The sequence below is a fragment of the Cucurbita maxima genome, unplaced genomic scaffold (assembly GCF_002738345.1).
Source record: "Cucurbita maxima cultivar Rimu unplaced genomic scaffold, Cmax_1.0 Cma_Scf00018, whole genome shotgun sequence".
NCBI classification, from domain to species: domain Eukaryota; kingdom Viridiplantae; phylum Streptophyta; class Magnoliopsida; order Cucurbitales; family Cucurbitaceae; genus Cucurbita; species Cucurbita maxima.
The window spans coordinates 3,696,373-3,713,839 of NW_019272034.1; the positions used below are offsets into that span (position 1 = coordinate 3,696,373).

Consider the following 17,467-nt stretch of genomic DNA (forward strand, 5'->3'; position numbering starts at 1 on the left):
TTGTTGTTCTATATTTTGTAAATTTGTATCATATCAACCCTCATAAATCATTAAATCTTAGAAATGCTTGTTCTGATGTATCATGTAAATTCGATTCACTTTATATCGATAAACTAGACTTGTTTAAAGCGTTCACGTTGAAATTGTTGGATGTAATAGTTATGCTAGATTTGTTTAAAGCGTTCCTATGAACACTCGACTCACGTTGAGTCCATAAGCTAGACTTGTTTAAAGCGTCCACGTTGAAATCGTTGAACGTAGTAGTTATGCTAGACTTGTTTAAAAAGCATCCCTGTTGAAATCGTTGGATGTAATAGTTATGCATTAAAATATTAATAAATAGTTAGAAATAATTACGTGTTTAAAGAGAAATCATGTGTTTCTAAGTAACGAATACTCTCTCAACAAAAAATAAAACCACGATAGCTAATGCTTAAAGTGGATAATATCATGCTATTGTGGAGAGTCGTGGTTTCTAATATAGTATCAGAGTCATGCCTTTAACTTAACTGTGTCAATTAAATCCTCCGATGTCAAACAAAAAAGTTGTTAGCTTCCAACCCGACAATCCAGACCAACCCAACCTTCAGGTTGGATTGGGTTTAGGGTACTGAGTTTAGTTTAAGGTCTCTTGCGTCTGGCGAATTTGACTCTTGCCATATACATATTTCTTTGTTTACTATTTATTCTAATTTATATATATATATATATATAATAGTTTAAGGTAAGTGACTCTTGCCATATACATATTTTGTTTCCTATTTATTCTAATTTATATATTTTTATTTTTTTAATAGTTTAAGGTAGGGTATAAATAAGCATATTTAAATTAAAATACTATTATATATTTTTTATTTTTGTTATATACCATTCTATTAAACTAATAAAAACTTAATTTCAGTGGATAAATAAGCATATTTCAATTAAAATACTATTATATATTTTTTATTTTTGTTATATACAATATTCTTAAACTAATCAATGATTTATTGTTTACTTAATTTCAACCTCTATTTTTGTATTTTTATTATTTTAACTCATTTTTAAAAAATGTCGGTATTTAATTGTTTTTAGTTTTATGACAATGTTGAACTATGTTATAAGTTCGTTGTTTTTTTTTTTAATTTATTATTATTATTTTTTGTCAATAATTATAAATCGATTTGTGTTTGTTTGTGAATTTTTAATATATTTTAGATTGTATCTGAATAATTATAAATTGTGGATAAATAAAACTTAAAAAAAAAAAAAAATTGACAGCCTAACCCGAAAATAAAAAATTGAGTTGGGTTGGGTTGGGTCTTAAAAAGTTTCGGATTGGGTTGGGTTACCAATCCAACCAACTCGAACTTTTGGGTTGGGTCCAAAAAATCCTCCAACCCAATCCAACCCGTATCATGTACCCCCTAGTAAAAAATGACTCACGTGTACTAAGAGTGTATTTTGTTCAAGGACTATAGAGAAAAGGTCGAGTCTCGATTAGGGGGAGGATGTTTGAGAACTCCAAGTGTACTTTGTTCGAGAGGAAAATTGTTGAGAATTATTGAGTTGTCCCACATTTGGGTAATTTAGAAGAAGATCATGAATTTATAAGTAAGAATACTATTTTCATGGATCATTTGTTTCAAATCGTGGGTCAAAACAGACCTTCGATCCATAGATTTGAAGCTTTTGCTTAATTCAAGAACAATACATAAAATTTAACAAGGTGGGAGATCCGGTGGAGGAGGAAGAACAGATTGCATCTCCCCTTCGCCATTTTCAACAAGAAAAACCATCGCTAATCCCCAAGCAAGGTGCGAGTCTATATGGCAATGCATCAACCAAGCTCCTGGATTATCAGCAACGAACCGAATGGCAACCCAACCACCGGGGGGCGTTCCAATGGTGTTCCTGAGCGGTGGGTCAACAAGATTGAACCTCGCCGGGTCCGTCGCGCTATTGAAATTACCAAAACCCGAACCCACGACATAGAAATGGTAGCCATGGAGATGCATTGGGTGATCTTCCGTGGTGACAATGCTGGTGTCCTGCAGCACAATCTGCACACTCGATCCATATCTTAGCCGGAAAGTTTTGGTCCCTCGACCGGGCTGCCATAGTCCTCTGCTGACATTTCCGGTGTAATCGAATTGGAGGGGCGGAACAGGGGGGAAATCGGTGGTGAAAACGCCGGGAATCCCTTGGTAAAAGGCCTGCATAATGGAATTGGATTTGGGGAACACGAAGGAGTTGTTGTTGATGCTGGCGGCGAAGCGTGTGCCGTTGGGGCCTTGGCAGCGGGGGCTGTTGGGGTTGGTGCAATTGATGAGGCCTAATCCGACGGTGAAGAGTAAGGATTCGTCGATTTGGGTTGGGACGTTTGCTCTGTTTAAGCTGCGGAGTTGGGAGGTGAAGCGGGTGGAGGTGGGTGTGTCGTTGAAAAAGGGGAGCTGGGCAAGGATGGGTTTTTGTTGTTGTTGGTAATTGTTGTTGTATTGGAGAATGGCAGTGGTGGTGGTGTTGTCGAAGGCGGCGTTCATGGCGGTGTTGTAAGCGGTGGCGGCCATGTAGTAATGGGCTGGAGGTTGGTTGGCTGTGAGGAGGACGTCGGTTGTTTGGCCGGGTCCGATCATGATGACATTTGTTTTGAATGGTTTGGTGTAAGATGCGTCGACGGCGACCACTGTCAATGGGTGGTTCGCGACGGAGAAGAAGAGTTCTTGATTCAGTCCGGAGTTTACGATTCTGAGAAGGATTGTCTCGCCGGAATTCACTCCGAATCTCACCGTCTCTGCAAAATCAAGTTAATTTCTGCTGAGTTGACTTTTAAGTTGTTCCGTTGACTTTTTAAGTTGAAATAAAAAAGAAGCCCCTCTCACATACACCACCACCACCGTTAATAAATATTGTTTTCATAAGCGTTAGAAATAAAGAAAAATCTTTTATAACCGCACATTTTGCACCATTGTAACAGTGGCATCTCACAATTCACTCCACTTTGGAGTCCAACATTATCGCTGACACTCTTTCATTCTTCAATAGATGTGGGACCCCACAAATTCATTCCCTTTCAGGGTCCAGTGTCTTCACTGGCACTACCTCGTGTCCACTCCCTTCGGGACTCTCCAATCAATGTGGAACCCCCCTTCAAATTCACACTCCTTAGAGATCTAGTGTCCTGGTTGACACACTGCCTCATGTTCACCCTCCTTCAAGGCTCAGCCTTCTAGTTGGCAAATCGCCCGATGTTTGGCTCTGATACCATTTGTAACGGCTCAAGCCCACGATATTATCCCCTTTGAGCTCTCCCTCACAAGATTTTTAAAACTGTTATTGACAGGTTTTCACGCTCTTATAAATAGTGTTTTGTTCTTCTCTCAACCCATACGGTATCATCCAAAATTTCAAAAATATCGTATAATTTTATCAAAACTAATTTAATAACCTCCACAATTTCAATTTTATCTATTTGAATTTCATCTTTTCATCATGAAACAGTACACTCTCACCGACCTTTCTTCGAGCATCTATAGAAATCACCGGGCTGCCCATTGATGGTGTAAGCATCAGACACATTAGGAGCCGCTCCACTGAACAGCGCTTGCCGCAGTACACTCATCGGATCTCTATCAAACCACTCCCCTGTTTTTCACACCCATCAAACAGTCAAATCTCAGCATTAATCCAACCCATAAGAACATCAAACAACAATTACCAAGCAGAACAGAAGCTTCTCTTTTAGGCATTAAGAAAGGATAATAAGAACCCATCTTCGGATAAATTATGAGAGCGCCATAAACAGTAGCTCGAAGCCATCGGCTATGCGCATGCCACCACAGAGTACCCTCTTGATCTTCAATAGTGAATCTGTAAGTATAGCTACCCCCTGGCTTTATAGAGCATTGCGTTACAAATTCCGGCCCATCCGCCCATGGGTTCCTCAGCTGCTTGATCCCATGCCTAATCATATCAAACCCACGACCAGTTCATTACACGTCGCATCAGTAAAAAACAGAGACGGGTTTTGCTTAAAGAATTACCAATGGAGAGAGACATTGTAGCGGACAGCGTTAACGACTTTGATGACCAGAGAATCGCCGTTTCTTACTTCTAAAGTTGGGCCAGGGAACTGCCCGTTCACTGTTATAATGTTATGAACTTTGCACAGCCTCTTCACTGGTTTGCGTTGAACCTGCATTTTGCAGCGAAACAGAGTCAGAAAAACAGAGGAATTGTGAAATTTTTGAGCGAAAATGTAGATTTTGGAAGCTTACGATGAATTCATGGTAGTGAGTTTCTGCAATGGCGAAAGGAATCAAGACCAAAAGGGCTAACAAGAAGCAAGAAGACAAAGATTTTGTCTTTAACATATGTTCCATTTTCCGTTGTTTTTTTGGTGGTGGAGGAGCTGAGTGAGTGGAGGTATTTGTAGGCAGAGAAAGCGAGGGAAGAAGGAGCTCAATATAACATAGTACAACACAACAAATTTGTTGGAAAATTAGGTTTGGAGAGTCAACTGGTACACTAAGGATTTAAGGTTGTTTTTTGGTGCAACCATAATCGGGATTTGTTGCACCCACTTCCTCTGTTCTGTTCACTGTTCTGTTTCATGAGAATAAATGAAACTAGTGAGATCCTCATTCGAGAAGCTCCGACGAGCTACGAACGATAACTCTATTAGTATGAAACTTGTGAGATCTTCATTCGAAGAACATCGGTGAGCTAAGAACGATAACTTTATGGGTATTAAATTTTTGAATAAAAGTTAAATAGATGGAACTACAATATTACCACTAGACTAGAAAGAGAGGAGTTGGTTAAGTTAATTTGATGTCTAGTTTGTGAAAATATAAACGAGAACGAGAACAAGTACACCATTATATTTAATAAAAAAACTTAGTTGTAAATTAGTACCTCAAATACTTTCTAACACGGTTTATTTTTATTTGATAAAAAAAATTTAAAACACTAAAAAAAATAGTTTTTTTTCTTCAATTAGATCAAAGGACGGTGTGCGAGCGAGGATGCTGCCTCTTAAGATGAGTGGATTGTTAGATCTCCCATTAGTTGAAGAGTGAAACGAAACATTGATAGACGTGTTTTAAAGAGTGTGGAAATCTCTCCTTAATAGATGCATTTTAAAATTGTGAGATTGACAACGATACTTAATCGACAGAAACTGACAATATCTACTAACAGTGAGTTTGAGGTTACGGTAGTAATTTTAGGCTTAATTTTTTTTATTAAGCGTTATTTATAATTAATTTGGTTTATAATAAAGTCAGAAGTAGTTAATGTGTATTTAAACATCAATCAAGCCACTAATTGGGAAGAGTGTAGTGGTTAAGTATATAAAATATCTGTTGACATTTTGGAATGTTTTCAACTGTTGAAATGGATTAGGTCAATGGGAAGTCTGTTTTGTCATGATTTGATATCAAATTAGTTGGCCTGCCCGTTGACAATCTGATTATCTTTATTATTCTTTTAAGATTAATTTTTGAAAATGAAAAATAAATATCAAATAAATAATTATCTAACCGAGTCTTAATTATCAATTTTAATTTAATTTAAAACGTTAATAAAAGAAACTATACTTTAAAATTTTTACCAACACGATCTTATCTGTTCATTGTTTCAGTATTAAACTATCTGTCGTAAGGAATAACTTACACCAATGTGGTACTGTGCCCAACATATTTTGATGCTTAAATCAACCGTTAGATTGAATTGAGGTTGAGAAAAGTTATTGCCCAATACGTTTCAATGCTTAAATCAATGGTTCGATCGAATTAATGTCAAGAAAAGCTATTTCCCAACACGTTTTCATGTTTAGATCAATGATAGATCGAATTGAAGGTCGAAAAAAGCTATTGGCTAACACGTTTCAATGCTTAGATTAACGAGATTGAATTGATGTAGATAAAAACTATTGCCCATTTCATTTCATGCTGTATCAATGATCGGATCGACTTGATGTCGAGAAAGGCTATTTCCCAATACGTTTCATCGAATCGATGTCGAGAAAAGCTATTGTCCAATACTTTTCGATGCTTAGATCAATGTTAGATAAGCGGAGTTTGTTGGAAATACATAGAGGAGGAACACGTGTCTCCAGTCGCATGCGGGTCACATTCGGTATTCCAACTTGACTAATGGGCCGGACAATGGGCTTTGTTTTTAGTGGGCCCAAGGGATAGAGTTGGGCGCCCAAGCCCATGGGCTTCTGGATAGTTTTAATTCATCGTTAAACTTCACAATTTTGTTCAAGAACTTTGCACGGTGATTATTTAGTTTTAATTATTTATAAAAATGAGGTTAACTAACCTTAATCTGTTGAAAAGTCAATACTACCCTTAACCGTTAGAAGATCACCAAAACGTCACCGTTTTTTGAGGTCTGGAGATTTCTGTGAAGGGTGGGTTTCTGTATTTGCCACGTGCTTGTGTTGCTCAGTCTTCTTCTTCCTCGGCTTACCTCTCTCAGCCACGCCGAATGGTGGCCTCCTCAGCTACCGCTCTCTGAACACCCTTCGGACTCTCCGCATTTCTCTTGGTAATTTTTCGAAGATTTTTGTTTCTCTCCAAACGGTCGAATTGAACCCTAGAGTGTTTCTTCGTTTTGTAGATTGTTGAACTGATCAACCTAGTGGTGGTAATTCTTGAATTCTTCTGTTGTTTCACCGGTTTTTGTTTTGCGGATTGGATAATATGATGATGGATTCTGAGAACCAGGGCTTTGAAGAAGCCCAGTTGTATTCCACTCGTGACCAGATGGAAAATTTGGTTGTCAAGGAGCAATTAAGCTCCAAATCTTTCTCTAATTATCGTAGTGCCATGTCCTCGCTCTCAGAAACGCATCATCCTTTGTCCCTGCCGACCATTCTTACACCGGCTGATTCGGATCCCCTGCTTGCTCCGACGATAGATCGAGATCTCCGAAACCCTAAAGCGTCCGATCGTTTATTCTCCGAGCCATTTCACTTTTCTGATGTGAATTCTGTCTCGTTTGATGGGAATAATTTTAGTGATGTTAATGGCGTTGAAAGCCCCAGCAAGAGTTCGGAGAGCTCTGGGGGTTTATCCAGATCTTCGTCTTCAAACTCGGAATATATACAAATTACAGTCTCGAATCCTCAGAAAGAGCAAGATGTTTCGAACTCGATAGTGCCTGGTGGTAATTCGTACATAACTTATCTGATCACTACCAGGACTAACATGGCGGAGTTTGGGGGATCAGAATTTAGTGTTCGAAGGAGGTTTAAGGATGTGGTGACGCTATCAGAACGATTGGCGGAGTCTTATAGAGGGTTCTTTATACCCCCACGCCCGGATAAGAGTGTGGTGGAAGGCCAAGTGATGCACAAGCAAGAATTTGTGGAGCAGAGGAGGATGGCACTAGAGAAGTACTTGAGGAAACTAGCGGGGCATCCAGTGATCAGGAAGAGCGATGAGTTTAAGGTGTTCTTGCAGGTTCAAGGGAGATTGCCACTGCCAACGACAACTGATGTTGCATCTAGGATGCTTGATGGTGCAGTGAAACTCCCGAAGCAGTTGTTCGGTGAGAGCGCAATGACACCTCAGGAGGTGGTACAGCCTGCGAAAGGTGGAAGGGATTTGTTAAGATTGTTCAAGGAGTTGAAGCAATCTGTGACGAATGACTGGGGAAGTTCAAAGCCTGCAGTCATTGAGGAGGATAAGAAATTCTTGGAAAAGAAAGAAAAGTTGCGTGATTTGGAGCGGCAGCTCAGTGCTGCATCTCAGCAGGTGACATACGTGTTATACTTTATCATTAACCAAACTTCCTTTGAGAATGTGTTTGCTATTTTCTCTTCGTCTTAATTGTGGTAAAACTTATATCAGGCTGAATTATTGGTTAAAGCTCAGCAAGATATGGCAGAAACATTAGGAGAGTTAGGTTTGACCTTGATTAAGTTGACAAAATTTGAACATGAGGAGGCTGTATTCAACTGTCAAAGAGTTCGTGCTGCCGATACGAAAAATGTAGCAACTGCTGCTGTTAAAGCAAGCCGATGCTATCGGGAACTAAATGCTCAAACTGTGGAACATTTGGTAAATTTTTAATCTTCCTCAAAAATTATATCTGAAATATTGCAATTTGATCAAGTTATTTTGAAAATGGCTTTTAAAGAATAAATTGGGTTGGTTAGTATTGCAGAAGAAGCTCAAACCCACCATACACTCTTCAGTTTATTATTTATGTATGTGGACTATGAACATCATAGTTGTTCATGTACTGATAGAATAATAGCAGCTAACACAACACTCTTGCATTTCATCAGAGTCTTATAATTATTTATTTATATATTTTCAGGATGTTCTTCACGACTATTTGGGGTTAATGCTAGCAGTTCATGGTGCATTCTCAGAACGCTCAAGTGCTTTACTGACCGAGCAAACTCTATTGTCTGACTTGTCCTCTTTGAAATCAAGGGCCGAAAAGCTTGAAGCTGCATCATCTAAAGTATTTGGTGGTGACATAGCAAGGATTCAGAAGTTAGAGCAGTTAAAAGAATCCATAAGAACTACAGAGGATGCTAAAAATGTTGCAATGCGTGAATACGAGCGCATAAAGGTGCCTTCCCATCAAACCTTGTTTCCATTAATATGTTTTTAAACTGTAGTACGTGATAGTGAGATGTATGTGATGGAAAATTCTCACCTTGGTTTGAATGATCCACTGCTCTTATTATCCAGAGTATTGTTGTATGTTGTAGGATAGGAACTAGATCCAATGATTAAAGCTGACTTGATGTGTTGGCAGCCGATTGGGCTAGCTAATATGATTAAGACATCACTGTTACTTGAGGATAGAGTACAAGCTACGCTTGAAGCTTTAAGGTCCAATTTGTATGGAGGGAAAAACCCATCTCAAACTCCATAATGCACATGTGTGGAGGGAAAAAGGGCACGAAATCGTCGGACGTTGTTCCCATGTGTATGATTATGTTGTCTAGTAACAATGTTGTACTGCCATGAAGAGAAGGATCGATGGAGGAAAAAGCTCATCTCAAACTCCATAATGCACATGTGTGGAGGGAAAGAGGGCACGAAGTTGTCGGACATGGTTCCCATGTGTATGATTACTTTGTCTAGTAACAATGTTGTAGTGCCATGAAGAGAAGGGTTGGCGAAGTGGTTGTCTGATGCCAAATTCCGATCAAGGAAGGAGAGGCATTTGTGTTTCTTGTGAGGAAAAATATATTGTTGGGCACAAAGTGAAGATGAAGAAATTGCGAACTATGGTGGTCCTTGTCAATCGGGAAGAGTCAAAATTTGTAGAGGAAGGGGGAATACGTGAGGGGAGAGGGGACTTTGACACAGGAGGTGATGTCCATGGGAGGGATTGCCAAAATCAACTTGGATGGATGTGATATTAGTAGTGGTGGATCCATTGAGTAAAGCAGCCTACTTTACTGCCTGTAAGCACCCGTTTCTTCTGTGGGGAAAGGCCAAATCAGCGGTTCACATGGTTAAGCTAGGCAGAATTTAGGTATAATACAACCCTTCATATCTCCATTGGGATCACTCTGTTTCAAGCTGTGTATAACTCTCCACCTCTACCATTACTTTCTTATGTTGAAAGTAAGACTCGAAGGTAACCTTAGCTCTAGACGTGCTGAAGAACCATTTAAGAGCTTCATGAGACCAAATGAAAAAGATTGTTGATCGAAAGCATATGGAACTGAGTTTGGAGGTTAGGGATTGGGTGTTCTTAAAAAATTGATCCTATAGACAAGCATTGTTAGCTAAACGTCAGAACGTGAAGTTAACACCTAAGTACTTTGGGCCTTGTTACGTGGAACAGAAGATTTGGGTCCATGGCCTACAAGTTACGGATACCAAAAGAAGCAAACGCCCATCCTCTTTTTCACATCTCACAATTGAAGAAAGTTTGGGGAGTTCATCAGGAAGCACTATGACCTGCCATTACTCAATGACGAATTTGAATGGATTTCTGAGCCCAATCAAGTATCTGCCGTTCACACTAATGACCAGACAGGATTAGAGGAAATTTTAGTTAGCCGGAAAGGGTTACCAAAAGATGAAGCTACTTGGGAAGTTGTCAGCGAAGTTCAGAAGCAATTTTTGAGTTTTAACCCTTGAGGACAAGGTTTTATTGCAGCTGAGGAGTGATGTTAGGACCCCCTTTACGAAATATTATCAGAGAAGGGGCAAGGCTGTCAATACACCTCTGATCAGTTAGTTAGAGAACGTTTTATATAGGGACCACTTAAGGTGGAAGGATTGTGGGAGAATTGAGGGGTGTAGGGCATTTAGACTGTGGTTTCAGTTGTTTCTTTTCTTCTTATGCTTTTCATGAGTAATTTGGCTTGAGTGAGGAAAAAGAGAGTTTACCAGTCCTTTCTAATTGACTGGCAGTATGTATTCCCTTGGGGTAAATTTTATTTCCTCTAGATACACTATATTGGAAGGGAATACCTTTACAGACTAATTCTTGGAGCCCGTAGGAGATTGAATATCTGTTTGAGTCATATTAGATGTCATGAGACTGTGCTTTAAGAGTGATGTCAAAAGATATGAAAATGGCTTAGGGATCTTTGAGGAAACTTAAACTAAACAATCATGAGTTGGTCAATAGTCGAAGGGGCAAGGTGTAAATTCAGATGTCTTTGAGGTTGGGCAAAACCATGGTAGCTAGTATTTAACTGCTAGGTACGCATAAGTTGACTCAAGTAATTCCACTTTTAGTCAAAGGGGAAAAAATTCGCTCTTAATGATGATGATTCATAGCTGGGAACAAGTTTTACTTTGTTGCTTATCTGATGTGAGATATCAAGCTGTGGGATTTTTTTCCCTTCTATCCGAACAGCATAATGCTTTTTTCAAGGTGTCGGGTCTAGAAGAACCGTCTTCATGTTTGTTCCTGATGCCTTTTCTCATAAATCAATTATTATCATCATGTTGGATATGTTTGTGAGTAAAGGCCTGAGAAGAAGGCACTGAATGTTGTACAGATCAACTTACCAAATTCTTGACTCAGTTATCATAATTTGTTAATAAAACAATGCTAATTCTTCTATGCCTTTCTTACTTGCTTGGGTTTCTCAGTCATTTTTTACGCTTAAAATAAGCATGGCCTGATGACAATGTTTGTAATTCAGGAAAACAATAGGAGCGAGCTGGAAAGATTTGACAGAGAGAGACAAGCCGACTTCTTGAATATGATGAAAGGGTTTGTAACAAATCAGGTACTTACCGTCCTATCTAATAGATGATGCTCAGGTCTTCTTTATCCATAATTCATTTTGCTCTGTATGATTGCATGAACTGATTTTTTACACACCTTTATCAAGTAATGGCAGTTCAGACTCGTTCAGTAAGAGAAAACAATGCTGTCAAATATTTTGAAAGTACATATTCTTTCATCTTTTGAACTTGGTGCTGAAGAATAGTTCTGTAAGTTTACATACGAAGGCTTTTTTTAGTTTCCAGGGTCCGAATAGATTAGTCGAAGTGGGGTTTGGATTTCGTGAGAATAAGAACATGAAAAGAGGTAGAATTTGTGACTTCTGTTGGAATTGATATGAATATGTGAACAGAATCGTTCGTTAAAAAAAAAAAAGAAAAACTAGGTGAACAAACCCACCATAGTATTTAATTCTTTATGAGTTACTTTGTTAACTAAATGTAGTAGAGTTAAGACGGCTATCTCGTGAGATTAGTCAAGGTGGATATAAGTTAGCCTAGACATTCACAAATTTCAAGAAAGAAAGGACAGTACGTTTTACTATGAATTCTCTGATTCCTCTTAAGCTAGATTCCATGGTCTTTGTGAAGGATCGATTTAAATGAATACGAGAATGAAATTATTCATTCATCATCCTCGACAATAAATGTTCAAGTCTTTGTTGAATAGGTCGGATATGCAGAGAAAATGTCGCACGTATGGGCAAAGGTAGCAGAGGAGACGAGCAGCTATTCAAAGGAGAACAATTGAAGTTTTTGTGGCTTAAGAAGATTATTTTTTCTTTCTTTGTTCTATTTTTGGTCCCACAAGATTCATTGTTAAGGTAACAAAACATAAAAGAGGAAGAACAGTTGGGGAGGAGGGATTTTTTCAGCATCTCATTCCCCAAGCTGTTGGTGTCCTCACGAAATGAATGATTCACACACTGAGCTGCTGATGAAGTTCATGTGAAAACTGAGGTTTGATGATCTATTGTAAATTCATCTTTTCTTCTTCTTTGTCTTAATCCTAGGAACTTGAAACTTCTGAGTTAAGCAGATTTGTTTATTTTGGCCACACATTTTCTTCTGTCGTTCTCTGCAGTTTGAAAACGACAAGTCGTTCTTTTGACCATATCCCAATGCCATTTTCTTGGGTGCCCCAATCAATAATGCCAAACTTTTCCCCCAACTGCCCCTTAAATATGGGTATTATTTAATTTTAATAAATATCTTTTCTTCTTTTTTTTTGGTCAAATTTCCATTTATCCTTTGCTTTAAATTCTACATACAAATGGTCACGTATGACCCATTTCTGACCATTCCTAATAATTATTTATTACTTTCCCGTTTATTTAATTTTAATATGTTTGCCTTTTATTTTACTATTAAAGTTAATCTAACCATCGTTATATTATTTTTTGAAGTATATATTAGGAATCACGACTCTTTATTAGGTCATGAAGCCTACTCTATATTTATAGTTTAATCAACGGTTATACTTAGTACTACTATATTAAAGCTATATTTTTATTTATAGCTTAGTACTATTATATTTAGTATTATATATAATATATATAGTTATATATGGTAGATGGTTATAGATTGAATAGCTATGTATACTAAAAAGAAGCTAGTAAAGCTATATATGATAGATAGTTATATATAGTAGATTATTATATATGGTAAAACAATATATAGTAACTTTATGTATTCTCACTGTACATATCTGTCGTCATCAATACAAATCTTTTAGTCAATGTTCTCCTTGCATTTTCTCTATCATATTCTTTGTGTTCATCTAGATCAAGTGTGTGCGTTGTTGACGATCCAACACTCTTCACAATAGTGTTATATTGTCCATTTTGAGCAAATTCTCGTAGTTTTGCTTTTGATTTTCTCAAACTCACTGGTTGATTAGGCAGAAAAAGAGTAATTGAGAGAATTATATTGAAGTAATTGAATTAGTGAATTTATTATTGTATTGATTGAATTGAAAAGGTAAGGTAATGATGATGCAGTCTGAAAAAGAACACCAAAAAGTGATATGGGTTCCTTATATTTATTCCCATAGGCATTAGAACTTCCTTCCTTCCTTCCTTCCTTCCCTTTGAATGTCTCTTTATCTGTCTTTGAATTGTCCTTTCATTTTCTCTCCCCCTTTGATTCTCTCCAACCAACTCTCATTCTTTGTGTACTTCAAACTTTGACCATACCTCCTCTTCCACTTTACTTCCAACCCAAATTTACAACAAAAAAACGTTGAATATCTCGATCTCTAAACACCTGCTTTTACATTTCTTTCGAGATGGAATTAGATGAAAATTTGTCATTACTAATTAAAGGATGATTTGTAGCTATTAATGAAGTTTGAAGATTTATTTTTTATAAGATAATCATACTAATATCACATTTACTGTTAGAGATGCATGAATGAACCAAAACAACATTCAAATGAAGAGTGATCCTGAGGATGTGATAATGGCTTAAAAGAAAATGAAAGTTACTATCTTTACCAACAATGTGCACATTCCTTTTCGATGGCTCAATCACAAAAACTCTAAAGCTAAACATGAAAGCAACTCTGTGTTAAATGACTTCTTATAAATTTTTCTAGATAAATCAAGTTGAAATAACTCATGTTTATTTAAATTTCTTAGAGAACACGGGATTAAGTGGGGTGATTATGAAGAGATCTCTTGAATTAAAATACCATTGACGAATGACCCCCTCTCGTTCAAATTTCAAGAAACAAAATGTCTCGACAAAAACGAAAGTAAGGTGGGATTAGACGGGCAATTCATGTTCTCATTTAGCTAACAAAGAGACGGGATTTCTCACATTGTTTAGGACATATCCCCACCAGCATCTCGTGAGAGTTTTATGGATATGAAAGTTTGCCCAACGGATTTAAAGTACAATTCTCTCTCGTTAACTAAACAAATTATATAGTTTTAATAATTTTTTTCGAGAGAAGAGGAGTCGAGTTTAGGTATGGTCGAGTCGAACGAAAATAGGTTTAAAAGATGGTACTTATGGTTTTGGCCTTATTTATTTGTATTGATATAGAAAAAGAAGTGAGAAAATACTTTTCCTCTCATTTTCTTGAACCAAATTCAATTTCCAATAGCTTCCTCAATTTCCTCACCTTCTTCTTCTCTCTCTCTCTCTCGCCGTTTCCGATTTCCAGTTTCCTTCGGCCCACTGCTCCATTTCCAATGTCTTCTCTCCTCCTTTGATTCTTCCCCGGTCCCATTTTCTTCATCTTCTCCTTCTGTTCTTTTGATTTGTCTCTGAAAACCCTTTTCTTTTCTCAATGGTTGACAACGGCGAGGAAAAATTGCTGGCTATGGCTCGCCACATAGCCAAGACTATGGGCCGCAACGAGTCCATGGCCGATGATATTCTCCAGATTTTTTCCAATTTCGATGCTAGGTTTTCCCTTGACAAGCTCTCTGATAAATCCGATGAGGTTGATCCCAGAAGCTCTGTCGCTTTGCAGCGCTCTCTCAAGTCTTTGGACCGCCGGATCTCCCAATACTTGGCGGCTGACCAGCCGATTTGGGCGGATTCCGCCGATTCCTCTGCTTTTCTTGACGCTATTGATGAGTTGATTGATACCATTAGGGACTGGACGCCGATGGCTAGGGATAAGTCTGTTGGTACCTACCTTGCTCACGCCGACGATCTGATGCAGCAGGCGATGTTTCGTGTAAGTGAAGAGTTCCGGTCGTTGATGGAGCGTGGAGGTGAGTCTTTTGAACTAACTCGCCATTTCAGGAACCGTGAGTCAACGGGCGAGTTTTTCTTCGATTCTGAGGAAGATGAGGAAGGTGCGGAAGGAATTCTTGGTGACGGCCTCCAGATCCCGGTGGCGCAGCCGTTGACAGACTACAACGTCGTAATCGATGCGCTTCCGTCGGGGACTATCAGCGATCTCCATGAGATAGCGAAGCGTATGGTGGCGGCTGGGTACGAGAAGGAGTGTTCGCACGCTTACAGTAGCTGCAGGAGGGAGTTCTTAGAGGAGAGTCTTTCTAGGTTGGGGTTACAGAAGCTTAGCATCGATGAAGTTCAAAAGATGCAATGGCAAGACATGGAAGAGGAGATTGAGCGCTGGATGAAAGCGATTACCGTCTCCCTTCGAATCCTCTTCCCAAGCGAACGACGGCTCTGCGAACGAGTCTTCGTCGGCCTCTCCTCCGCTGCTGATCTCTCTTTCATGGAGGTCTGCCGAGGATCAACAATTCAGCTACTGAATTTTGCAGATGCGGTCGCGATCGGCTCGCGAGCCCCGGAACGGCTGTTCAAAATCCTCGACATGTTCGAGACCTTGAGAGACTTGATGCTGGATTTCGATTCAGTATTTTCGGATCAGTACTGCTTGTTACTTAGAAACGAAGCAATCGCAATCTGGAAAAGGTTAGGCGGAACAATCAAGGGGATCTTCATGGAGCTCGAGAATTTGATCCGTCGTGATCCGGCTAGAACTCCAGTTCCGGGGGGCGGCCTTCATCCAATTACTCGGTATGTGATGAATTACCTTAAAGCAGCCTGTAAATCACGGCAGACTTTGGAGCAAATTTTCGAAGAAGCCGCTCTTCCTTCGAAGGATTACACCAAACTCGATGACAGAGCAACAGCATCGTCTTCATTATCAGTTCAAATGGACTGGATTATGGAGCTTTTAGAGAGCAATTTAGAGGCAAAGTCGAAGATATACAATGATCTTTCCTTAAGCTCTGTGTTTCTGATGAACAATGGCCGATACATTGTTCAGAAAGTGAAAGACAGCGAATTAGGATCAGTTTTAGGGGACGATTGGATTCGAAAGCACTCGGTTAAAAGCCGGCAATACCTCGGAAATTTCCTGAAAAGTTCATGGAGCAAGGTGGTCGGAGTATTGAAAATTGACAGTGGCTCCATAGCTCCGGCTGTAATGAAAGAGAAGCTGAAATCATTCAACATACAGTTCGAAGAAATCTGCCAAACCCAATCTACATGGGTGATATTCGAGAATCAGCTTAGAGAAGAAGCAAAAATCTCAGTTACCAAAATCCTAATGCCTGCATATCAAAACTTCATCAAAAGGTACCAGAGTTTGTCGGAGTTGTCGAAGCGTACAGACCGGCATTTGGTGTACACGGCGGAGGATGTGGAGGCTCAGATCACCAAGCTGTTCCAAGGAGGCGGCGGAAGGAGGTAAAGGGTAAGCCATAAATAATGTTCAACATTGCCTGTATATCTATACAAATGTCATCTTCATCATAAATCCTTGACAGAAATTCTTGGCCAAGTTGTAATTGATTTGATCTGTGGGTGTGACTTCACTTGCAACTATGATATGTTGGGCCATTCTGAATATGATTAGATCTCAAAGCCTTGCTCTTGAAAGTTCGAATGATTGGCAATGGCGGATTAGAACAAAATTTCTGGGCGTTTGAATCTGTGATCACTCTTCAAATTACTGTTTAGATTGTTCTTATGCACACGCGTAAATATATAAATTGATTACATTTTAACTTTAGGTTATATTTCTATATGGTTTTAGACTATGTTTCATGGAAGATTTAATATTCTATGATGTAGTAGGATCAAAGCTATATATTATGTTTAATTCTGCAAACAAAATATTTCCGAAAATCTCATGAACTTGTTTTTTTTTTTTTATATATTTATTTACAATTATGTTTTTAGGTTTTATTTTTATGATAATTTATCTAAATTCTTCTAGATTTGTAGCAACCCTAAACGACAAGCAAGCAGATGGGCCAAGAATTAGTGGCCCAACTGTTGCCTAACAATTGGATTGGGTTTTGAAGTAAATGGCCCAACGAGCAAGCAGATGAGCCAAGAATTAGTGGCCCAAATGTAGCGTAAGAATTGGATTGGATTTTAAAGTAAATGGCCCAACAAGCAAACATATGGGCCAAGAATTACTGGCCCAAATGTTGCTTAACAATTGGTTTGGTTTTTAAAGTAAATGGCTCAAAAAGCAAGAAGATGGGCCAAAAATTAGTGGCCCAAATGTTTTCTTACAATTGATTGGGTTAAAGTAAATGGCCCTAAGAAGATGGGCCAAGAATTAGTGGCCCAAATTCTAAAGTTTAAGGATATTTTTTTGACTTTGATGAGTTTTTTTTATTTTTAATTAAGCATTTAATTTATTTTCCTAAAAAAATTTCTTAAAGTATTTTGAAATTAAAAAAAAAAAAAAACATACTTTGTGATGTACAGCTGAACTGAAACTCCATTTGATGTGGAGAAGAAAGTGA

The 17,467-nt window shown here is 38.4% G+C and overlaps 3 protein-coding genes across 4 annotated transcripts; 2 read left to right on the forward strand and 1 right to left on the reverse strand.

The window, feature by feature from the left end:
• Positions 1-1,588: 1,588 nt before the first annotated feature.
• LOC111493234 (laccase-3) lies at positions 1,589-4,378 on the reverse strand. Its single transcript, XM_023142879.1, has 5 exons — positions 4,257-4,378; positions 4,023-4,174; positions 3,698-3,942; positions 3,496-3,624; positions 1,589-2,773 (listed from the first exon to the last, which is right to left on the reverse strand). The coding sequence occupies exons 1-5, from the start codon at positions 4,359-4,361 to the stop codon at positions 1,701-1,703; spliced, it is 1,704 nt and encodes a 567-aa protein (XP_022998647.1). The 5' UTR covers positions 4,362-4,378; the 3' UTR covers positions 1,589-1,700.
• A 2,040-nt stretch (positions 4,379-6,418) lies between these two features.
• LOC111493235 (sorting nexin 2A-like) lies at positions 6,419-12,248 on the forward strand. 2 transcript variants are annotated; one of them, XM_023142881.1, is made up of 6 exons: positions 6,419-6,537; positions 6,610-7,748; positions 7,845-8,054; positions 8,317-8,577; positions 11,129-11,215; positions 11,884-12,248. In XM_023142881.1, the coding sequence occupies exons 2-6, from the start codon at positions 6,693-6,695 to the stop codon at positions 11,962-11,964; spliced, it is 1,695 nt and encodes a 564-aa protein (XP_022998649.1). In that variant the 5' UTR covers positions 6,419-6,537; positions 6,610-6,692; the 3' UTR covers positions 11,965-12,248. The 2 variants fall into 2 exon arrangements, with proteins under 2 accessions (XP_022998649.1, XP_022998648.1); XM_023142880.1 differs by having other exon boundaries at positions 6,419-7,748.
• Positions 12,249-14,200: 1,952 nt separating this feature from the next.
• On the forward strand, positions 14,201-16,729 carry LOC111493233 (exocyst complex component EXO70B1-like). Its single transcript, XM_023142878.1, has 2 exons — positions 14,201-16,401; positions 16,475-16,729. The coding sequence occupies exon 1, from the start codon at positions 14,509-14,511 to the stop codon at positions 16,396-16,398; it is 1,890 nt and encodes a 629-aa protein (XP_022998646.1). The 5' UTR covers positions 14,201-14,508; the 3' UTR covers positions 16,399-16,401; positions 16,475-16,729.
• The last annotated feature ends 738 nt before the right edge of the window (positions 16,730-17,467 follow it).